General features: G+C 44.9%; 2 protein-coding genes across 6 annotated transcripts in view; both read left to right on the top strand.

The window, feature by feature from the left end:
• Positions 1 to 9647, top strand: part of LOC109519006 (cadherin-12-like) — a 133263-nt gene extending 123616 nt beyond the window's left edge. For both annotated transcript variants that reach the window (XM_019875232.1, XM_019875241.1), the window contains 4 exons: positions 2634 to 2755; positions 4532 to 4649; positions 6434 to 6685; positions 8550 to 9647. In XM_019875232.1, coding sequence (XP_019730791.1) covers positions 2634 to 2755; positions 4532 to 4649; positions 6434 to 6685; positions 8550 to 9055 — 998 coding nt within the window. In that variant the 3' untranslated portion in view covers positions 9056 to 9647. The remainder of the gene's footprint in view (positions 1 to 2633; positions 2756 to 4531; positions 4650 to 6433; positions 6686 to 8549) is intronic.
• A 2883-nt stretch (positions 9648 to 12530) lies between these two features.
• Positions 12531 to 19995, top strand: part of LOC109519016 (cadherin-18) — a 123152-nt gene continuing 115687 nt past the window's right edge. The window contains exons 1-3 of one of the 4 annotated variants that reach the window (XM_019875295.1): positions 12531 to 13075; positions 14267 to 14347; positions 17414 to 17551. The gene's annotated coding sequence lies outside the window, so the exon portion shown is untranslated. Of the gene's footprint in view, positions 13076 to 14077; positions 14199 to 14266; positions 14348 to 17413; positions 17552 to 19995 lie in introns of those variants that run through there. The other 3 variants (XM_019875251.1, XM_019875277.1, XM_019875269.1) reach the window with 3 other exon arrangements.

Genomic DNA, 19995 nt, shown 5'->3' with positions numbered 1-19995 from the left:
GAAACCGTAACGGCAATGTGGCCCGTGACAAAAATGAGTTTGACACCCCTTGATGTAGACAAAAGCAGTGCTTGACCAACCCAAACGTTTATGGTACGTCTTGGCAATGATCAGTCGTGTCAATTCATTTTGTGTTGTGCTGTCAGTAAAGGTTGAGAATCCGTTTTTCAGCCAAAAGGCAAGAGGCTTATTTTGCAAACTGAGGTCCTTCATTCACAATTAAATGTAAAGTAATGCCCGTTGAAATCACGCCGTGAAGTAATCAGGAGGCATCTGCGATTGCTCAGTAATAGAGCCGTCGATCACGTTCCCTTTTGCTTCTCTGACCAAGGCCAAGTGAAAGCGCAGGAAAAAAAAAAAAAAAAAACGCGACAGTTGCTCTCGCTCTCTCCCCGGAGATTTGCTGCGCCTGCCGCCGCAGTCATGCAGCAAAATGAGAGCGCCATCTGCAGCTCTCCAGAGAGGCGGCCGTAGAAGGCGCCCCGGAGAGGAAGCCGGGGTTACGGGAACATGCGCTCTCTTGGCTGCTCTCATGCGGCGAAGAACCGCGGTGTGAAAAATAATCGTCTCGCTTCTGGGCAGTGAGGAAGCTCGTCGTAGCTTTTCCTTACCGTTGGACTTGCAATCCTGTCTTTTAGTTGTGTGCTTTATTGCAGTGGCTTACTTTGCTACATTCTCAGTCTCCCAAGCTCCTTTTTTTTTTTTTTTTTTTTTAACTGCTCCAAAAATAATCGAAAAATCTCACGGCACACCACCAAATCAAAATACACCAAAATCAGTGTTCCTCCACTATATTCCAGTTCACCTAACGTGGCTACGCTACATCACAGAGTTACTACTTCCGGACGTACAATGAAAGTCACCACTAAATCTTGATTATTATTATTATTATTATTATTTTTTTTTTTTTTGTTAATGTGTTTCGACAGTTCAGCGAGGAATCAAGCCCTGCTGCGAACAGCATAAATTTGGAAGGCCCCACCCAAAAAAAGTTGTAAAATGCCACAAGACTGGTGCAAAGCACTTTATTTCTATTAGACGAGGCTATGGTGTGACTTAACGAAGCTCTTCTCCTCACTTCAACACAATTCGGTCTGTGTCTTTGGGCCTTTTCAGTGAATAACGATGGAGCCTCGGTTCCTGAAAAACAACCAGCTGGATACTCACCTATTGTAATGCACTTGCAAGTGGGAAAGGAGAGCCACAGTTGCCCATGCTCTTTTCTGCTGGATATTGAAAGATTGGGGAAACAGTAAAAAAAGATTTTCAACTTATGTGGCTTGGTCCGGAGCACCATTTAATGTGTCAGAAAAACTAAGTGAAGCCTCTCCAGTTCCTGGATGATTTCTTCAAAGTTTTCATACAGGAGGTCAAATAAATGGCAAATCCTGGACTCAATTGTAACCACGGCCGAATCACTCTACATTACCCTACAAATATATTCTGGTCACGTCATGACAGCTGTTGCATTTGGTGTGACCCCAAATCAACATTTTCTTTAAGTTTATCCTACTTGGCGTGAATATCATGCACCAGAAAAGGTTTGAGAAACGTTGTGTTCTAACAGGTTTAATCTAAAACAAAAAACAAAGTGAAAAGCAGCAGAAACGCTCGGCTCTGGCCTCTGAGGAATACTGATTCATAAAAACAACTTGAGCATGCTGTGTTATGAGGCTCAGGAAGACGCCGAGGGATTTTGGTGCAATCGTGCCACCTAGTGGACTAGATCGTCCAGTCAGGATTGCGGGGGTTGTACTGTCGTCATCAAAGCGTTTCTTTTAAAAACTGTCTTCGAGGTAAAAGAAGATTTGAAGGTCTCCAAAGCATCCGGGACCTCGGCAGTTTCTGAGCAAATACAAAGTGGCTCCTGGCACGGCGAGATTGCTTTCGGCGTCAAGGTCAGAGGCGGGTTGCTAACTGAGCCCAGGTCTTGCATCTCAAATCCCCTCGAGACGACTCGGCGAGATCCCCTCACCCCCAATCCCTGCCGCCTCCCCATCTCCAACCTTAGTAAGCGGAGAAAAGCCAATTCCCACATCAAATCCATAAAGTTTACCTTTCTGGGGCTGTTGTATAAAAAGAACATTTCCCCGTTCCGCACTGATGGAACGCTGTCGAGGTCTCCCGGGGGGTGGGAGCTCTCCTGCTTCCATTAACCCTGTGAGTCACATGTACATTTGCCACCAAGAATATCTCACGAATAATCGTCTCCATCAAATTCTGAACTGGATATCCTTTCAAGATTATTAATCGTTTGTCTGTTTGTTGTTTTCGATCACTCATTTGGGGGTAAAATATATATATATATATTGCCATCCTATCCAAATGGCATGCCGCTAAAGTATTTTCATGAACTTGTTTTTTATTTTTTCGAAGTACAATCGTCACTATCTTAAAATTCGCTGGGGGCAAGCAGATAATTTTGGGGCACACACTGTCAATTGACTTGCAAAGTGAATATTCAGTATTTTGGCTTACAAGAAGGCGAGCAAAAATATTGGGACTGTCAGCGTCCTTCTGCACGCAGGCTGCAATTCCTCTACTGTCCACACGATGTCACTGCCACCTTTGTTGCATTTGCCTCGCCGTCTCATATCCAATTTCGAAACATATTTTTATCTTTCCCCATCCAGACAGTCCAGTTCTGACCAGCCGGGTGGCCGTCTCCGTTCACGTGTTGGACATCAACGAGTTCCCGCCTGAACTCGCCAGTCCCTACGAGAGCTTTGTGTGTGAAAACGCCAAAGTGGGACAGGTACGTCGCGCACTCCGATTTCCCCACAGGACATTGAACGCCACACGTGATCAAGGAAGTAATGAGAAAGAAACGCAGATTGATGAAGTCAACAAGCAGCAAGGCATTCTCCGTTGGCTCCACGCTATAAGAACCACTTACCAACATCTACAACCTAAATTGTCGTATTTAATATTATTTTTAAAATATTCCACTTTGTGTGTGTGGATGTCACTTTTTTTTTTTGGTCCAATCAGATTTCAGCCTCTATGTGCTGCTATTATTTTGGTTTTTTTTTTTTTTTGGTCCAATCAGATTTCAGCCTTTATGTACCGCTATTATTTTATATTGAAAGCACCTTTGATCGCTGGTGAATTTTATTTCAACGTGTTATGTTTTTAGATGTCATTCGATGTTTTGTCTCTATATTGCTCATTAATCACTCACTGTTTGGTTGGCTGTACCGTGGAAATAAGAAGTCCTTCTGTCCCATTATTTTTGTCCACACTGCTCTTAGACTCAGGTCACCAGTGCGAAGTTCTTAATCCGACAAGGACGGTATATTTCATTGAAAAGTGAAAGTCATCCTGCAGTACTTTTTTGCATGATGTATTTAAGACAGAGCCCATCTGAACGCGCGAGTAAATAAGGACTGTAAAGCACCGGCGCCTGCAAATGAGCTCATTAGCTAGCATCTCCATGCGGCGGGCGTCGTTTGGCACTCGATCACATCGCCGCATCGAGGAGATTCGCCGCAGTTATCGAGAGACGTGACGCGCTGCACGCCCCGCAGACTTTTTTTTTCCCTCTCTCTCCTGGAATTTTCGCTGATGTGCAAAAGAAGTTGTGGCGCCGCTTTCAAATTGAAAGACGATTTATTGGATGTTGTCAGTCGGCGCGACGAGGTTATTATTGACGGCGCACGGCTCGGCGGGGACAGTAGTGTCAGCCGTTCAATTAAAGTGCAAAGACATATTGACTCGGTTCATCAAATGGGATCAACAACCGTCATCAAGTCGAATGCGGGGCTCCAAACATTGCGCGTGGACATTTCCTGGCCTCCGACATTGATTGTCTGACTGACGAAAATCAACTTGATCTGCCTTTACAAAGAGTGTTTTGTTTCAACCTGTCACTTGGGTATTAAGATATTAACGAGTTTGCTCAGCGTAAGAATATTCGATTAACCGACATAAGTGTTAACACCATGCTGGGTGTTTTTCATTTGTTTCGTATTTATGGCCCAGATAAGTTTTATATGTTATCAAGTACTGCAGTCAAGACTTATTTTTGTGTTTGTGTATGTCAGTGATAGGCGACAGCCCGTTCCGATGACAAATGTGGCCGTACGCCGCCCACGAGACTGAACTGTCTTGAACCAAGTACCCCCTGTACTGGACAGATACGAAATGTTAAATTGCAACAACAAAAAAAGTTTCTGCCATAAACCACAAAAGCCGACCAAACTCCACTCTTGACGGCCCAATTTCCTCCAAAATCTGATTGAGTCATCCCGAGTGCAGTGCATCATACTGAGAGCCGTTTCCAATATTTTATTGGCTCAAAGGGAGGCGGCTGAATCAGCGACTGTGTCTACGAGTTTATTATGACACAACCTCACCGAGCAAACATTACTTTATGATCCACGCGGTCCAATTCGCAGGCGTGCCGCGGCGGTCCCGACCAATGATGGATGGTAGCTTGCAAATTTCGGCTGCTTCGACTTGAGCGAGGTCTACACTGAAAGCGCTCAATTGCGACATCACTTTTCAATGTGTTTTGTTGTCATCCGAAAAGGTGATTCAGCTGTTCAGCGCAAAGGATCAAGATGTGCCCAACTCTGGCCAGCAGTTCTCCTTCAAAGCAACAAAAGACGAAGTAAGGAACAAGAACTTCACCATCAGAGACTTTGGAAGTAAGTCGAATATGGCGGCAACCAGCCCACATTTCAATCAAGTGAGAGAACATTCGTCGTCATGGAAACAGGAAGGGGGGGGGCAAAATTCAGGGGCAGTTTGAGGAGAATTAAAAAATGTGTTCAGTGTAAATATGGGAAGATATATAAGTAGCGACAACACATGGTACAAATGTAAGGAGTGAGCTTTTCCAGGCTGGTAAATTAGCATGTTTTTGGTAACCTTGGGAGCCTGTTTTTTGTCTCCTGGAACTGACTAATGCTTGGAAGCAACCTCTAGAGGGCGCAATCCGTTAAGCTAACTGGAACGACATCATACGTTTGTAAAACTAACTATAATTACGGCAGTTTTTACTGCTTAAAAACAACCGCTAGAGGGCGCAATCCGTTAAGATAACTGTAACATCATAGGTTGATAAAGCTAGCTATAATTCCGGCAGTTTGGACTTTTGTCAATTAATGTCATTGATGAGCTTTCCGGGTTGATTTCAAATATATTTATTTCGGCGTTGATGTACGTCCGTATATAAGAAGGAAGGTTTGAGAATTTTAGCAATACTTTAGAGGGTTTTTTTAAAAAATTTTATCTTGAACTTGACTAATATGACATGTGTATATATATATATACATTTTTTTTTAAACCTGCTCTGAAAACAATTTAAAACCGTCTGAAGTTGAACAACAAAAGTCAAAACGAAAAAGAAACTAAAATGAAAAATGTTGACGAGCGAAACGTTTCCCCACCAGAACTAGTTGATGTCCATTCTTTTCGGACCTTTCTGACCGTGAAAATATTTAGCTCTGAGCCTCACACTGCCTCCCTTAGTTAAATTTGAATTAAAAAAAAAAAAATATATATATATATATATATACACACACACACCAGCTAAAATTGCCCTGACATCATTCTTCAGAATTTCTTTGAATGCCACTCATCAGTGTTTTTCTCACAAAGATCCTTTTTTTGTAGTGCTAGCCACCGCTAACGCCCCCACAATGATGTCAAACCGCTCACCACTAAAAATAAATAAATAAACATCTCAAAGGTGGGCGGTTGGCCACCATGGAAGGCTTGAATGGCCGAGGTCTTTGAAGTGGAAAAGTGGGCCATGTCGGGATGAAGTCTGCCCGGGGGAAACCAATGCGTTCACCATCCGTGACAAGCCCGCATCCCAAAAGCTCAGCTCACTTTTACCTTTCAGAACCCCCATCCCTCCCATTGGGCGGCCCTATGAACACATTGGGCCGCTGGGAGACGCGATAGGCAGGGACGGCAAGTAAACATCAGCGGCGCCACCAGCAGGTTGATTGTGAGGTGCACAGAGCGAGAAAGCGAGACTGCTGCAAGGTGCGCTAAAACGCCCGACCTCCCCCTCTCCTGTCAAGAAGAAGTGGCGGCCTTGTTGTGAGAAACAAAGCGGCCGTGACAGCGGGTCAGGCGGTCCAGCCCGAGCCGACAGAACCGGGCCGCTCTTATCTTGACACGTTTGCTTGGTGTTACGCGACACGTCGGCCTGCATCGCCTTCAAACGTCCTCGCCGCTTGTTAATTTTCTTCGTTGTCTGTCGACACTGTTGCGTTTTTTTTTCCCGACTCACTTTTGCATTGCATGAAACATAAAACTCCGACACCTAAATAACTAAAATATAGCACCCATTTATGTTTGTGGGAGATTTTGTTCGAGAATTTTTCATACTCCACAGATGATGACGTGCCACATGCATTTTTCGGCAACACTCAATAACGCAGCGTCCAATGCCAACCGACCTTGTCCTCTGGTCTAGACAACACCGCCGGCATCGTGACCAAGCGCGGCGGCTTCCGACGACGCTCGCAGGAGATCTACCACCTGCCCGTGGTGATCGAGGACAACGGTTACCCACCCAAGAGCAGCACGGGAACGTTGACCATCCGAGTGTGCGGCTGCGCGGCGGACGGCTCGTTGCTGACGTGCAGCGCCGAGGCCATTTTCCTCCCGGTTGGCCTGAGCACGGGCGCGCTCATCGCCATCCTCTTGTGCATCGTCATCCTGCTGGGTCAGTATGCCGTCGGACAGCTCTCGAAATGCTTTACTTCTGCACGTGCGATGTCAAAGACAATGACGGTTATTTGAAAACTGCTGTCTGTCAGTTGTGCATCATCTTCACAGAGTGCCAGAACGCACAATCCCGCGCAACAGCTGATCGTGATGCCAATCCAACTTCTTCGACATCATATTTTGAAACCGTTTTGTTGTCTCAGACAAGAACGTCTTGACATTTGCAATCCTCCAATAGATGCGTCCACGTGTGGTCGAGCCCTTCTCTAAGACAGACAGTTGCCACGGCAACCGCATGGCGCCACCCACAACAAGGCCCCAGAGGAGGCAATCCACCTAATTTCCCAAACAGTTCCCCAGTGTTTACACTGCTCGATGCGTGTCTTGGCGTTTTGAATCGTGTTGGGATGATTAGAGGATACAAACTATGAATGTGCTCATTTTTGAGACAATCATGACTGCTGGAAGGAGGAGGAGGGGGATGGGGGGCGGGGGGCAGATTATATGACCCGAAACCGAAGTTCCCTGCAAGGTGATGGCGGTACGCTTTCATCCCGAGCTGTTAATGCCCTACCTCATTTACATACGAGGGAGGGCGAGTTAACGGCGAACTTGATGGCATTGTTTTGTGAAGCATGAACGCCGGACGGTCATTGCTTTGTAGAAGTTAACGTTGCTGTGAATCAAGGGCAGGCTTTCCAACTTGATTTTATTTTCTTGGCTCCACGACGGTCACTCTACATCACGGCTGGGTAGCGCATCCCCTGAGAGAGAGAGAGAGAGAGAGAGAGAGATATATATATATTTTTTTTTTTTTTACATACACACACACATAAAGAATGCACAGAAATCAATACATAATCTGAGAAAAGAGCAAGTAGTGAGACATAAGCACCCCCTCCTTGTTTTTAATCATATATTTAATCATACTTAATCAATATAACTGCTGCCTGGCTTCCATTCTCACGAAAAAAAAAAAAAAACTGGTCCGCACTGGATTCCGGAGCAGAATTATTGGGGATGAGCGGCGAGGTCGAGCGATGAGCTATATTAAGCAGATCAGCCGTCTCTCATTTGCATTGTGAAGCCGCCGATGAAGTTTTGAGCCAGGTTGGCTCATGAATAAGTGACGGCTTGTTGTTGTGTTCTGCAGAGCGGCCACTAGGGGGTGCTAGCACACTACACCTAGCAAAGAAATGGAGCGGGAGAGAGAGCGAAGGAAGTGAGCGAGGAGACCTACTTAGAGCTTTTTTTTTATCCATTTATTTTGGGGGGGGGGGTTGCTTCTGCGATTTGATGATGTTTGTTTATACATACATTTTTACCAAGAAATTAGTCACAGTTGAAACACAAACTAGTGTACACGACAAGCGCAACCACGGAAGGTTTGCGTGCTTAACCTCCAAATGAATTCCGGGCAGTGGCGCACAGTGCACAATGTTCTTGATATATTTGTTTTTGAACTGCTCGGGGCGGCCAGAGAAGTACCAATTCCTCGTGAGCGGAGACGTGAGGGTCAAATGTGCGGACGTGCGGGTTCAAGCGAGGCGGAACGTGCGTGAAAGTCAAAGGGAATGTCAGATTTGTGCAGAGCGACGTTACTGGGGGCAACAAACTGGGTTCAGAGGGGGTAGGCTTTATACGTGACAGTTGCACTGTGGGCACGTGCTAACATGCTAGGTCTAAAATTGAGATTTTTACAAAATGAGCCTTGTCTTTATCCTCAAGAATAAAATACTGCAAAATTATCATAATGTTTCTCATGTTAGCCTCACACTGAATTGGGTTGTGGAAGGGGGGTAGTTAAAAGCGATTAGTTAACATTTTTCTCTTTTGGTGTGTGTCCCCTCCCCTCCCCCCAGTCATAGTGGTCCTCTACGTGGGCTTGAAGCGGCAGAAAAAGAAGGAGACGCTGATGTCGTCCAAAGAGGACATTCGGGACAACGTGATCCACTACGACGACGAAGGTGGCGGCGAGGAGGACACGCACGCCTTCGACATGGGAACGCTGCGCAACCCCAAAGTGGTCAAGGACAACCTGTTCCGCCGGGACGTCAAGCCGGAGGTCAAACAGGGTCCCAGGGCGCCCCCCTCGAAGGACAGCGCCGACATCCGGGCATTCATCAACCAGCGGCTGAAGGAGCACGACGGCGACAACTCGGCGCCGCCGTATGACTCGCTCGCCACTTACGCCTACGAGGGCAACGGCTCGGTGGCCGAGTCGCTTAGCTCCATCGAATCGCTGGCCGTGGATGCCGAGGAGGACTACGATTACCTCAACGAGTGGGGGCCGCGCTTTAAGACACTGGCGGGAATATTCGGGGAGCAGTCGGAAGCCCGCTCGGACTCGACGAACACGGAGCATTGAGGCTACTCGCCGACTCCACAAGCAAACGTGTAACCTTGTTTTGTTTGGTGAGCCCGCCTTTGGCACGGTGGACGTTTTAGGATGTCCTTGGGTGTTAGGGGGCAGGGGGGGTCAGGTGTCAGAATGTGGAAAAAGTCTCAGGAAGATATGCTGGCCAGTTTATTGGATTTTAGCCGCTGATATTGAACGTCAGCAAAAAAGTCATGCGGTGTCAGGAAAAAAAAAAAAGTTGGCATGTTTATGGAAATGCATCCTTGGATATCTGTCAAGTCTATACACAGCATTTTGCAGAAGTGAGTATACCCCTCAAATGTTGGTCGATATTTATTCTCACGGGGCAACGCCGAAGAAAATTTGTAGAACTGAAGACAATGGTACAGCTTTACGGTTTCAATTTTCTATCCCCTCGGCGAAATATCCAAATAGAGACAGGTCAGGCTGGCAATGATCCGACGTTACACACCGCATTCAATTGGTCATTGTACAAGGACGCCTCCCCTAAAAATTGCGACATGAAAAATCCCTTTGCTGAATCCAAATAGAATATGGACGTGGATTACTGGAAACGTTTTCTGTGGTCTGATGAGACAAAGGAAAAAAAACAACCAGGTGAGGGGTTACATGACAAAATTGTAGAACTGAAGACAATGGTACAGCTTTACGGTTGGAATTTTCTGTCCCCTCGGCGAAATATCCAAGTTGAGACAGGTCAGGCTGGCAATGATCCGATGTTACACACCGCATTCAATTGGTCATCGTAGAAGGACGCCTCCCCTATTAATGCGACATGATAAATCCCGTTGCTGAATCCAAATAGAATATGGACATGGATTACTGGAAACGTGTTCTGTGGTCTGATGAGACAAAGGAAAAAACACAACCAGGTGAGGGGTTACATGACATAGTGTGTTTCTGGTCGCGGGAGCGTCGAGCAGCAATTTTGTGAGGGAACCAAGAATGCCAACACGTGCCGTGACATAGCGGAGCGGAGCACAAGCCCCTCCTTTTTGGAGAACGAGGCCGCGGGGGAAGTATTCCACTTAACAGAGACAGCCTGGCAGCATATTTGAGTTTCCTTCTGTGTAGTTTTCTTCCTGATGCCGTTTGGCGTGATGGTTGTTGACGCAGTTTGCATCGACTTGACAGTTTGCCGAAACTAAAACGCAACGCCACGAAAAAGGATAAATTCTTTCCTGACATGTGACGACACTTCACCGACATCCGATATCTGACGCTGTCATTTAATCAACTTGACATCTCTGTTCCCTGAGACTTTTTTTCCCCCCCATGTCCTGTCTTGACACCTGACTCTGATGCCCGAGCATGTCCTAAAATGCCTGCTGAACATCTTTCCATCATTTTCCCCGGTTCTGTCTTTTAAATTGTTTTCACGATCGGTCCCACAATTGTAACAAAACATAAACACAAAAAAAATCAACGGCGAGAGCATCCAGTGATGTGCTGAGATCAGTCATTCGGTTTGAATGTGTTTGACGCGTAATCCGTGGAGATGATGTCATTTCCGTGAACATCCTTCAAAGTGCCTCAATAGAAGATTTCACGCCACGCACGTCCGATGTTTTTTTCGACGCGAGCAAAACGACCGACGACGTCACTTTTGTGGCCCCCCGTCAGGCCAAAGATGTTTTTTGAATGTTATTTATCCTTCTATTTATTTATCGGCTGATTTATTTGCTTGTGTATTTATCTATTTATCTCGCAGTCATACTTTTTTTTTTTTTTTTTTGTAATTTTTTTGGGGAGATACTTTTTGTAATAACGGCCCAGGTGAAGAAAATGGATGTTTCTGTTAGGTCCGGTCATGTGAATAGACTTGTATTAGTCTTGTAAACGAATTAAAAAAAAAAAATGAGAAAGACATTAGGGCTAAATACTGCAGTTCTGTCATGTTATAAACACATTTTTTTTCTTAAATAAAACACACTTAAACTTTGGCGTCGGGTAAAAAGTTTCTCCAAACTCGAGACGTGGACTTGCAACCTTTTTTTTTTTTTTTTCCCCAACAAGTGATTAACCTCCTTCACACCTCCTCGTACCTCCCTTGTCATCCATCAGATAAACACAATGTTACATTCTCCAAGTAATCCCCACAATAAGACATTCGGCCATATCTCACTTGAGAAGTAAATCCTCCGCTGAGTGCCCCCCCCCCCCACACACACACACACACCCTCCACCCACCGCCCCAAAATGAAGAATTAACAATTAGACCGCTGAGGTTTGCTGGTAATGGAGAAAAAGTGATGTCTGCGGTGTTGTAAGAGCGTCCCATTTCGCGGCGAGCGCTAACAACCTAATGGAAGGTCTGGCGGGAAGCCAACGTCATGAATCGCTTCTTGTTTCTGTCACTCATCAAAGCTTGCCTTCCAACTAAGCCGCCGGATATTTTACAGTTTGATTGTGTCCAAAAGCAATTTCACAGGGGCCCCCCGCTGCATCAAAAAACTGAAAAGTTTCCGAATGCTCCCGAAATAAGATCTCAACTCAAATATTTGCCCCTTGATAAGCTTGAGATGATAATGAAGCGGTCTAACCCCCCCCCCCCCCCGCTCCCCCCCCTGTTGTCAGAAATCACAGTTCAAATGCATCACATTAGTCACAAATCAGTCAATGGCGGAGCTGGACTTTTATCCAAGGGGGAGACAATGCTGTCTCAGGGGGGTCCGTAAAACAAAAAAAAAAAAAACTTGGAAACACCTACCAACTATCAACATCCATTTTTATATTGAATAAAATTTGCTTTTAGGATGTTTCTCTTTCGATATCTTGTATCTTTGAATTTTCTACGCACCGTATGGAAAACATGAGACAGTGGGTTATTGTTACTTCTTGGCTTGCATCAAAAGTCTGTGTTAAAAAAAATTAATTAAAAAAAATATGCCAGGGAAAATAGACCAATGTAGATAGTTAATTTAGAAAACACTGATAAACAACCCTTTCATGCACCCTGTAACCCGATAAGCTATCCACTGTCGTAAACGCTGTCCCTGAAAGGGTTCATTATGGAGAGAAATGTGGGGGGAAAAATCGGCAAATTCTTTAAAGTCAATTATTTGGTCTGGCTCCTGTGTGGGGGGAAATTATATTTCAGGGGGGACCAGTGACCCCTGCGTCCCCCACTAGCTGCGCCTGTGAAGTCAGTCATTATGGTCCTTTTTTTTTTTTTTTTTTTAAAGCACGAGCCTCAAAAAAAACGGAATGCTAATGCTATTTTTAATATTGCCACGTCTACTTGAGACTGTCCAGTAACAAAGTGAATGGTGCCAGGGGGCTCCCAGTCATTGCATTCAAGTGAAAAGGACTGGCTCACTGTGCGAAATAGCCGAGGGCCGACAAAACACTGGCAAGCAGCAAGTGATGGCATTGATGCTGTTTATACTGGAGCGGCGCCATCGACCGAGCTCATTTGTTCACTCCCTCTGAATCCCGCTAGCGTAAAGCGGCTATAAAATCAAAAAAGGTCCTCGCTCCGGCGAGTCAATCACAACAATTAGCGTTCGTCGTCCCACGGGAGAATATAAAGGCATTGTCGGAACCGTAAAAAAAAAAAAAAAATGCAGCGAGCGATTGTTTGGATCCGAACAAAAGCATGTGACAGCATTCAATTTCGGTGCCTTGGAGATGTCGCGTCAGACGTCGTCGCGCTCAGTTTTTGGATTGACACCAGTCGACAGTCTCCACGGCAATGTAACACGAATTAACAACCAAGGTTGTGGCTTTGTAAGACTTTGAGAACAAAATATATTTGGTCTGATAGTGGTGCGGGTTCAATTGTGGTCATAAAGAAAAGCTCTTAGCGCACATAATCTTCTGAACGAAGGCTGTCACAGCTCGTTTCGTGAAGTCGACGTTTCGTGTCGGAAAGTCAATCTATGGCGAGACCGGAAGAGTATTAGCACTCGCCGTTGTGCTGCGATAAAGGTTCACGTTCGCTGTATTTACATGGAAATAATTTAAGACGTGTCGTCAACGCTCGACCGGATTGAAAACATCCCGCCGGTGAGTAAAACGTATCTCCTAATATGACTTTGAAGTGCTTTACGCCGAAGCTTTTTGTCAACACTACTTCAAAGAAAGTCAGCCAATGTAGCAACATAACAAAATTAGAATCACAACAGAATACGAAAAGTCCATTTTGTATACGAATATCAGTGGGTTTTGTTTGTTTGTGTGTGTGTGGTTTTTTTTTTTAGGCTAAGTCACCAAGAAAAAGTTTGAGTCTTAACGCCTTACGAACCAATGACTCAAACCAGTCGGCTGCTTGCTGGATTCAGTGACACTAAAACACACACACACGCACACACACAGTTGGGAGAACGGGCCCAAGGGACCATTGGTTCTATTTTTGAATCCAATAAGAAAGCGACTGAGCTGCCTCGCAGGAACAGAACGTGCATGCGATTACGGCGAATAAGACGAATAATATTGGTCAGGGTCGCCTTCTGCTTGCAGTCTTCCTTTTCCCCAGTGCTTCTTCCAACCTAATTACATTCGTATTTGCGTCTCGCAGTGGGAGGGTAAAGCTTGCACTCAGGGTGTACTGCCATTCAGCTTTACTGCATTCCGCTCTGTGGCAACTTGGATTTCTGATTATTTGCTCCCCCGAATCCAATCTGTTGCAACACAATAACATCTTTATTTACTGGCAATGTTTCAAGTGAAAACGTGGCATTGGTTACTGTCAGAAAAGTTGAGGAAATGGTTACTCTTCCTGAATTTGTAAGTAAGTCGGAATGGGGCTGACTCAATCTATCGTTTTCTCCCTGATCCCGCGGGAGACGGAACCACAACCCACCACTGTTTCTACTCGCCCAGAGTTTAAAGACTTCTTTTTTGACGGTTTTAATGTATTGGATTCATTTAGACACATGATCACCTGCCACTGTGGTTATTTTCCCATGACAAGCCTGCAGGAGGACTCATCTACGAATCGCTAACAATTTGGTGCAGTGACCCGGATTCAAACCGAAATTGCTGCGAAACCATGCAGGAAGGACAGCGATAACTTCTTTTTTGACGTAAGCACATTTTGTTGTTCTTCTTCAGATCCCACCGATGGAACACTTTTTAAATGCAACACTCCCTTGAATTGAAATGGGGGAGGCGGGGCAGAAAACACAAAGTAAGTGCAACTACTAGCAAGGAAGTGATTCAGATTGTGGGAGCAATGCTGATTGTCATGCCTAACAGGTGTGCCACGGGAGGCTCCGCCCACCAGCAAACACACAGGAATGGCAGAGCAGCCTGGCAGAGATCATGAGCATGTCACAGGTATGTGAACGAGGCTTTGCAAAGTGTGTCTTTGGCAACTTTCCGGGCATTAAAACGTGAACATATTTTTGGCCAAGGCACCACAATGCCGCAAACAAACATTAGCTTGTAGGCGCTAATGAAGCCAAACCAATGAGCCAACTGTGTGCGGGTTGTTTTATGGAGCTTCATCTACCAGGCCTGTTTTGGCTTCCAATTTGGACACGCTGTCAGCGACACTTTGGGTAAAATTGGATTAAACAGTGTTAAATCTTGAATGTATTTTTAGCCAAGGTGCCACAATGCCAAACAAACAAACAAACATTAGCTTGTAGGCGCTAATAAAGCCAAACCAATGAGCCAACTGTGTGTGCATTGTTTTATGGAGCTTCATCTACCAGGCCTCTTTTGGCTTCCAATATGGACCCGCTGACGGCAACACTTTTGGCAAAATTAGATTTAGCGTGGCTCTGCATGCCACCGACGTAGCCGGGAATAGGTCCCGATGCGAGCGCAGGCGTGTGAAATTGAAGCGATTAACGATTAACACTCGCGACTGGAGGCCGAAACTCCCTCTCATTTACCTATAATATGAGTGACGGCAGACTGGCGAAGTTTTGTCGACATTCAGACGAGCCGCGTTAGCAAGATAGATTTAAATCATTGATGGGTGCGTATTAGGGCATCTCGAAAGTCAAACAATTGGAACAATTAACAAATCAGTGTGTTTGAATCGTGATTCATTTCAAAATGTTCGCCTCCTCCTCTTTGAAATCCTTTAATCCATATTTTCATTACCTTGGATCATCCTTGGGAGAGAACCACAAACCGTATTCATCATAAATAGCGAAACGTGTGCATGAAAATTAAACACCTCTTCGGTTTTCTGTTGATTCCAGCCGCCCTTGACACTGTGATTTTTTTAATTTTTATTTTTGTCATCATCAAAGACCAACCGCATTCAATTCAACATTTTAGAACGTCCACTAAATTACCAAAAATCTGTGTTGCCCAGCACTGCTGTTCAGCGTCGTATTCTCTGCTTTTACATCTTGACATCAGGCCACTTAACTGTATAATTAGCCTCTTCAAATATTATGAATCGCGATTTTTCTATTTTCAATATGATTCATAAATGTTGTCGGTCTATAGAATTGATGCCCGATGTGTTCAAAATGTAAATTGAATAAGTTTTTAAATATGGGTACAATATATTACAAGATATTTCCAATGGGTTTATGTTATTAATATGAATTTTATTTTACCAACCATTTCAGAATGTAATGTTGGCCGGTCCGCTTTAAGCCTTTCCTGCACCCTGTAACCTGATAACATGATCAGCTGTCCACTGTAGTAATTTAGAATTAGTAACCAGTTGTAGTATATTCCTAGTATTAGTTACTTTATCTCTCGAATGTCTATAACTTGCGTTACATTGACATGTTGGCTGTGTACGTCCTCAAATGGGACTGATGGAAGATTAGCACTGGCAAACTGCTGGCGGACTTTGTCCAACTTGGCAGGTTCGCGCCTAATCACGACTTTGCCAAAAGGAGAAATAGAAAATGAGCAAAGTCATTACGCTGTCACTTTTGTTCACTGATGAGGAGCCCCCTCCCCCCCCTTTAAACTCAACAAGCGCCCGCGGAGCTCCATTGCAAAGACGGAATGTAGTAGTCGGCCTTAAATTGGCCACTTTATTCGGTGCTAAGCTAAGCCGACGACATTTCCACTTTCGCGCTTTTCTCATTACGGCGCCGGCAAATGGACCGAGCTTTGCTTATTGCTTTCAGCCAGGAAGTGCTGTGCGCTCACCCATCGAGAGACAAAATAAATACGTGATTCTTTTGGCCTTTGACTTTGTTGTTCAACTCCGCCAGGGATGTTGATGGTTGGATTACACACACAAAAAAAAAAAAAAAGAAGGCCGAACTGAGCTGAACTGGTTGGAAAACTGAAGATTGGGTTAAAGAGCAAAACATATAAAAATGACGAAAAAAAGTTTTTTCAAAACCAGCTTCGGTTTTTAGTGCCTTCTTGACACTTTTGTTTGCGGTTCTGCTCATGACAGAAATGCCTTTCAAATTGCAGGCTGCTTAGTCAAACATGCTTGCTGAATTTTCTAAATATTCATGAGCCGCGTTATACGAGTTTTTGTGTGTGTTTGTGTGTGTGTGTTTTATGGTGAATCATCAATCTTTGCTGTCATATTCAACTCGCACGCAATGATAAAAACTGTAATTATTCACCATTTTGTTTCAGCCATCCGTCAAGTACATGCGGTTCGAATTTGGGGGCAATCGGGCAGAAATCTCAACAAGTTTTTTCTTTAACCCTTTCATGCACCAAAAATGACAACCTGTAACCTGATAAGTAGTCCACTGAGGTGACCGCTGTTCCCTGAAAGGATGAAATGACCCCAAAATGGCCACTTGAAAACAAAATGGCAGACTTCCCGCATGGCTTTGTGAGACTTTGTTGTTTTTTTTTTTTTTTTTGGTCTTCTTGTGATTGACATGCCTATGAAAATGTTATGCTGCCAAATTTTGAGCAACGTGATTGCACCTGACAAGAATAACACTTAGAATGGTTAATTGAATTCTGTTCCAACAAGAAATTTCATTAGCGCCTTCCACGCGGGTGACGGGTAGCTAAGGCTAGTGGCTGTCAAACTCTCCCGCAAGTTTTGGAATAACATTAATTCTGACTTCAGGGGGAGAATACAGAAAGACCCAAAAAAAAAAAAAAAAAGTTAGCACTTGACACCTTCTGGGAAGCGCAACCGCCCGCTATCGGGGACCAAACTCTTGGAAGAGAAACTCGGTCGGTCCGCCAAGGGCTGCCCATGTCCATCAAATCAACGCGTTCGATAGCTCATCTTCAAGCTGAGGACGTTTTTTTTTTTTTCTCCCCCCACCCCGGAATCCATCCCAAGGGCTTTGCTCGCTTGCCTGGAAGCGTGATTAACAAGCTGACGCGTGTCGTTTTGCATGCCAGCTGACAATCAGCTCGCACCTCTGAGAGCTAATCAATTGCGCGCAAATTTCCTTCCTATCACAAAACTCATCAGCGTTGTTTATTCTTCAGAGTTCCTCGGGGTCCGCTGAGGATAATTGGCCATCAACGCGCCGTCCGTTTCGAAGCCGTCGGACCATCTGGAACGCTTCAAAAAATGCCCGGAGTGCCTCGGCGTTCACGTGCCAATCAACCGCAAGAATGATACGAGTAAGGTCTCATCCACAATTATGCTAAAACACTCTAAGAGGTTCGGTCAAAACGACGGCGACCTATGTTAATGGACTGCCGCCTACTCACGAGTTTGTTTTTTTTCTCGGGAAAACCGCCAGATTTTTGCGCTCGTCCAGTAACGTATGATAGCCTTTGGCGACGTGATGGAAAATGGAGCGTCCGCATTGTCGGCAAACGGCAGGCTTAGTTTCGGCCCGTCGCAGGTACGAAGCGGCACGGAGGAACAAACATACATTGCAAGCGGAACTCAACGGAATGATGCGCACGGAAAAGGCAGATTACTCCCGACAAGGTGACCCCCACAGGATGTGACTGTCGCAGGCAGATAGGAAGATCAGTGAGGTCGGTTCCGCGACTGCCAGACTTCACACTCTTATCCTAACTCATTCCGGAATGCCTTGGTGTCCCTGCACAGATGCTGATTGAAGGGGATTCATACCAGATTTTAGAAAAAAAAAAAATCACAGCGGAAATGCCAAAAAGCTGCACTGTACTTATTTCACAGGGGTGACCGCATTAAAAAAAAAAAAAAAAAAAAAAAAAAATGAAGTCGTGGGGAGAGATGAAGCAGTATTAAAACATCAGCGGTGCATAAAACATATTATTGCAAATATCTTTTTATTTTTATTTTTTACTTGACTTCCCCTTGAGCAGTTACTACAGTGGACAGCTCATCATGTGATCTAATAGGGGTGTCAAACTCATTTTAGTCGCAGGTCAATTTGGAGTTACGTCTTCCCTCGGAGGGCCGTTAGGACAGTGAAACCACCAAATTATTACTTGCACGCGACAAATTAATCGAATTACTAGTTTTGAAATCAGTCACGTCAATGATAATATTTTGTTCAATTAATCTTCAAGTGAGTGTAAACTGGGTAACAAAATAATTGCAAAATCTCAACGCTATTTATTGCACATGGCAATTTGACATTTCAGTACAGATTTTAGCAAGTTGACAAGTTAGTTTCGCGGGCCACATAAAATGACCTGGCGGGCCGGATCTGGCCCCTGGGCCTGGAGTTTGAGGCCCCTTTTTAGTTGTGGTTTACTTCTTGCGTGCCGTTTACCTTCTCTCTCTTTTTTTTTTAAACCCACAATTTGCTTTGCGAAAGCCCAAAACAATCGCCACTCTCGGAGACGCTACATACCGTGGTGATGCTAATTGAAAATCGATCCAGTGATCTCAACGTTTATTCGGGTTTATCAACAAACCATGATAAAAATCTCATCGCTTAACACGGTGTCATTTCTTTTTTTTTTTTTTCCGTCACAGCATTTTAATATAAAGGTCAGCGGCGTGGCAAGATGACTTATCTTCTTTGCCGACACAAAACTGTTTGATGAATATGTCAACAACATGCGCTGACCTTCAAGTTATCACCGCACACACACGCACGGGATGCGACTATTTTTTTTTTTTTTTTTTTGCCCCTTCCTCTGATAGTTTGAAAAGCTGTCGTTCCGCCACCACGACTCCAACGCTAATTTTCCCGCTTTACCGCAACTTTAGTCCCGCATCTGCCCTCCTAAATGGACACGGATGTTCACAGCGAGCTCGCGTTCATCCCGGCGCTGTTGCACATCGGCGGCGTCAACTTTTCAACGCTCGTCAACTTCCCGCCTTTGTTCTGACATCTCGGAAGAGATCGTCTCTGGTATTCGGCGTCCCTCAAGGAGTCCTCGGCATCGTGTTGGCGCGTTCAAAGCGGCTCAGCCGGCTGATGCCCCACTTAAATGACAAGACAAGTGAAGGAGCCGGCGTTTGTCTCCCAAACAACAACACTCGGTTGACATACTCTCAATCCTGATAATGAAGGCTGTGATGCATTCTAGTTCCCAGCTCGAATGGGGGAAAAAAAAAAAAAAACAACATTGTTTTGGAGCACAGCTGTCAATCGTTTTAGACGCCATATAATTACCCTAACAAAAAATAAAAAATAAAAAAGGAAATTAGCTTAAGATTTTGCACGAACCGACATGCTAACTGTTCTAAGCCACAGCGTTAGCCCCGGGAGGTGGGGGCACCATTTATGGCGTGGAAATCCTCTAACGGCAGTGAAATAACGCACGCGGTCTCCTGCTGAAGATCAATATTCCATTCGACTTTGTTTTTCACCGGAATAATTGCAGGACCCTCGGACGACAAAGTGGGGCTGATCTCGGGTTCATGTTAGTTAACATCTTCGTGAACAAGCGTGCACAGCTCATGCAAACTCAGCCTTTAAAAATATTTAAACGCTAAAAAAAAAACAGAGAGCATGGATGAGCGGCAGGATCGAGGAGAGGAGAGCTCAAGCAGTTTTGGGCCCAAGCAAGTGTCTCCTTCCTCCTCGGCGGAGCACGTTAATGTACTCGCCTGCAGCCTTGTCCTCATGTGGACTTTGATTTCCTTAAAGGAAACACGGGGCACGTTTATCTAC

The sequence above is a fragment of the Hippocampus comes genome, unplaced genomic scaffold (assembly GCF_001891065.2).
Source record: "Hippocampus comes isolate QL1 unplaced genomic scaffold, H_comes_QL1_v1.1 scaffold25, whole genome shotgun sequence".
NCBI classification, from domain to species: domain Eukaryota; kingdom Metazoa; phylum Chordata; class Actinopteri; order Syngnathiformes; family Syngnathidae; genus Hippocampus; species Hippocampus comes.
This window is presented reverse-complemented; position numbering and strand designations above follow the sequence as displayed.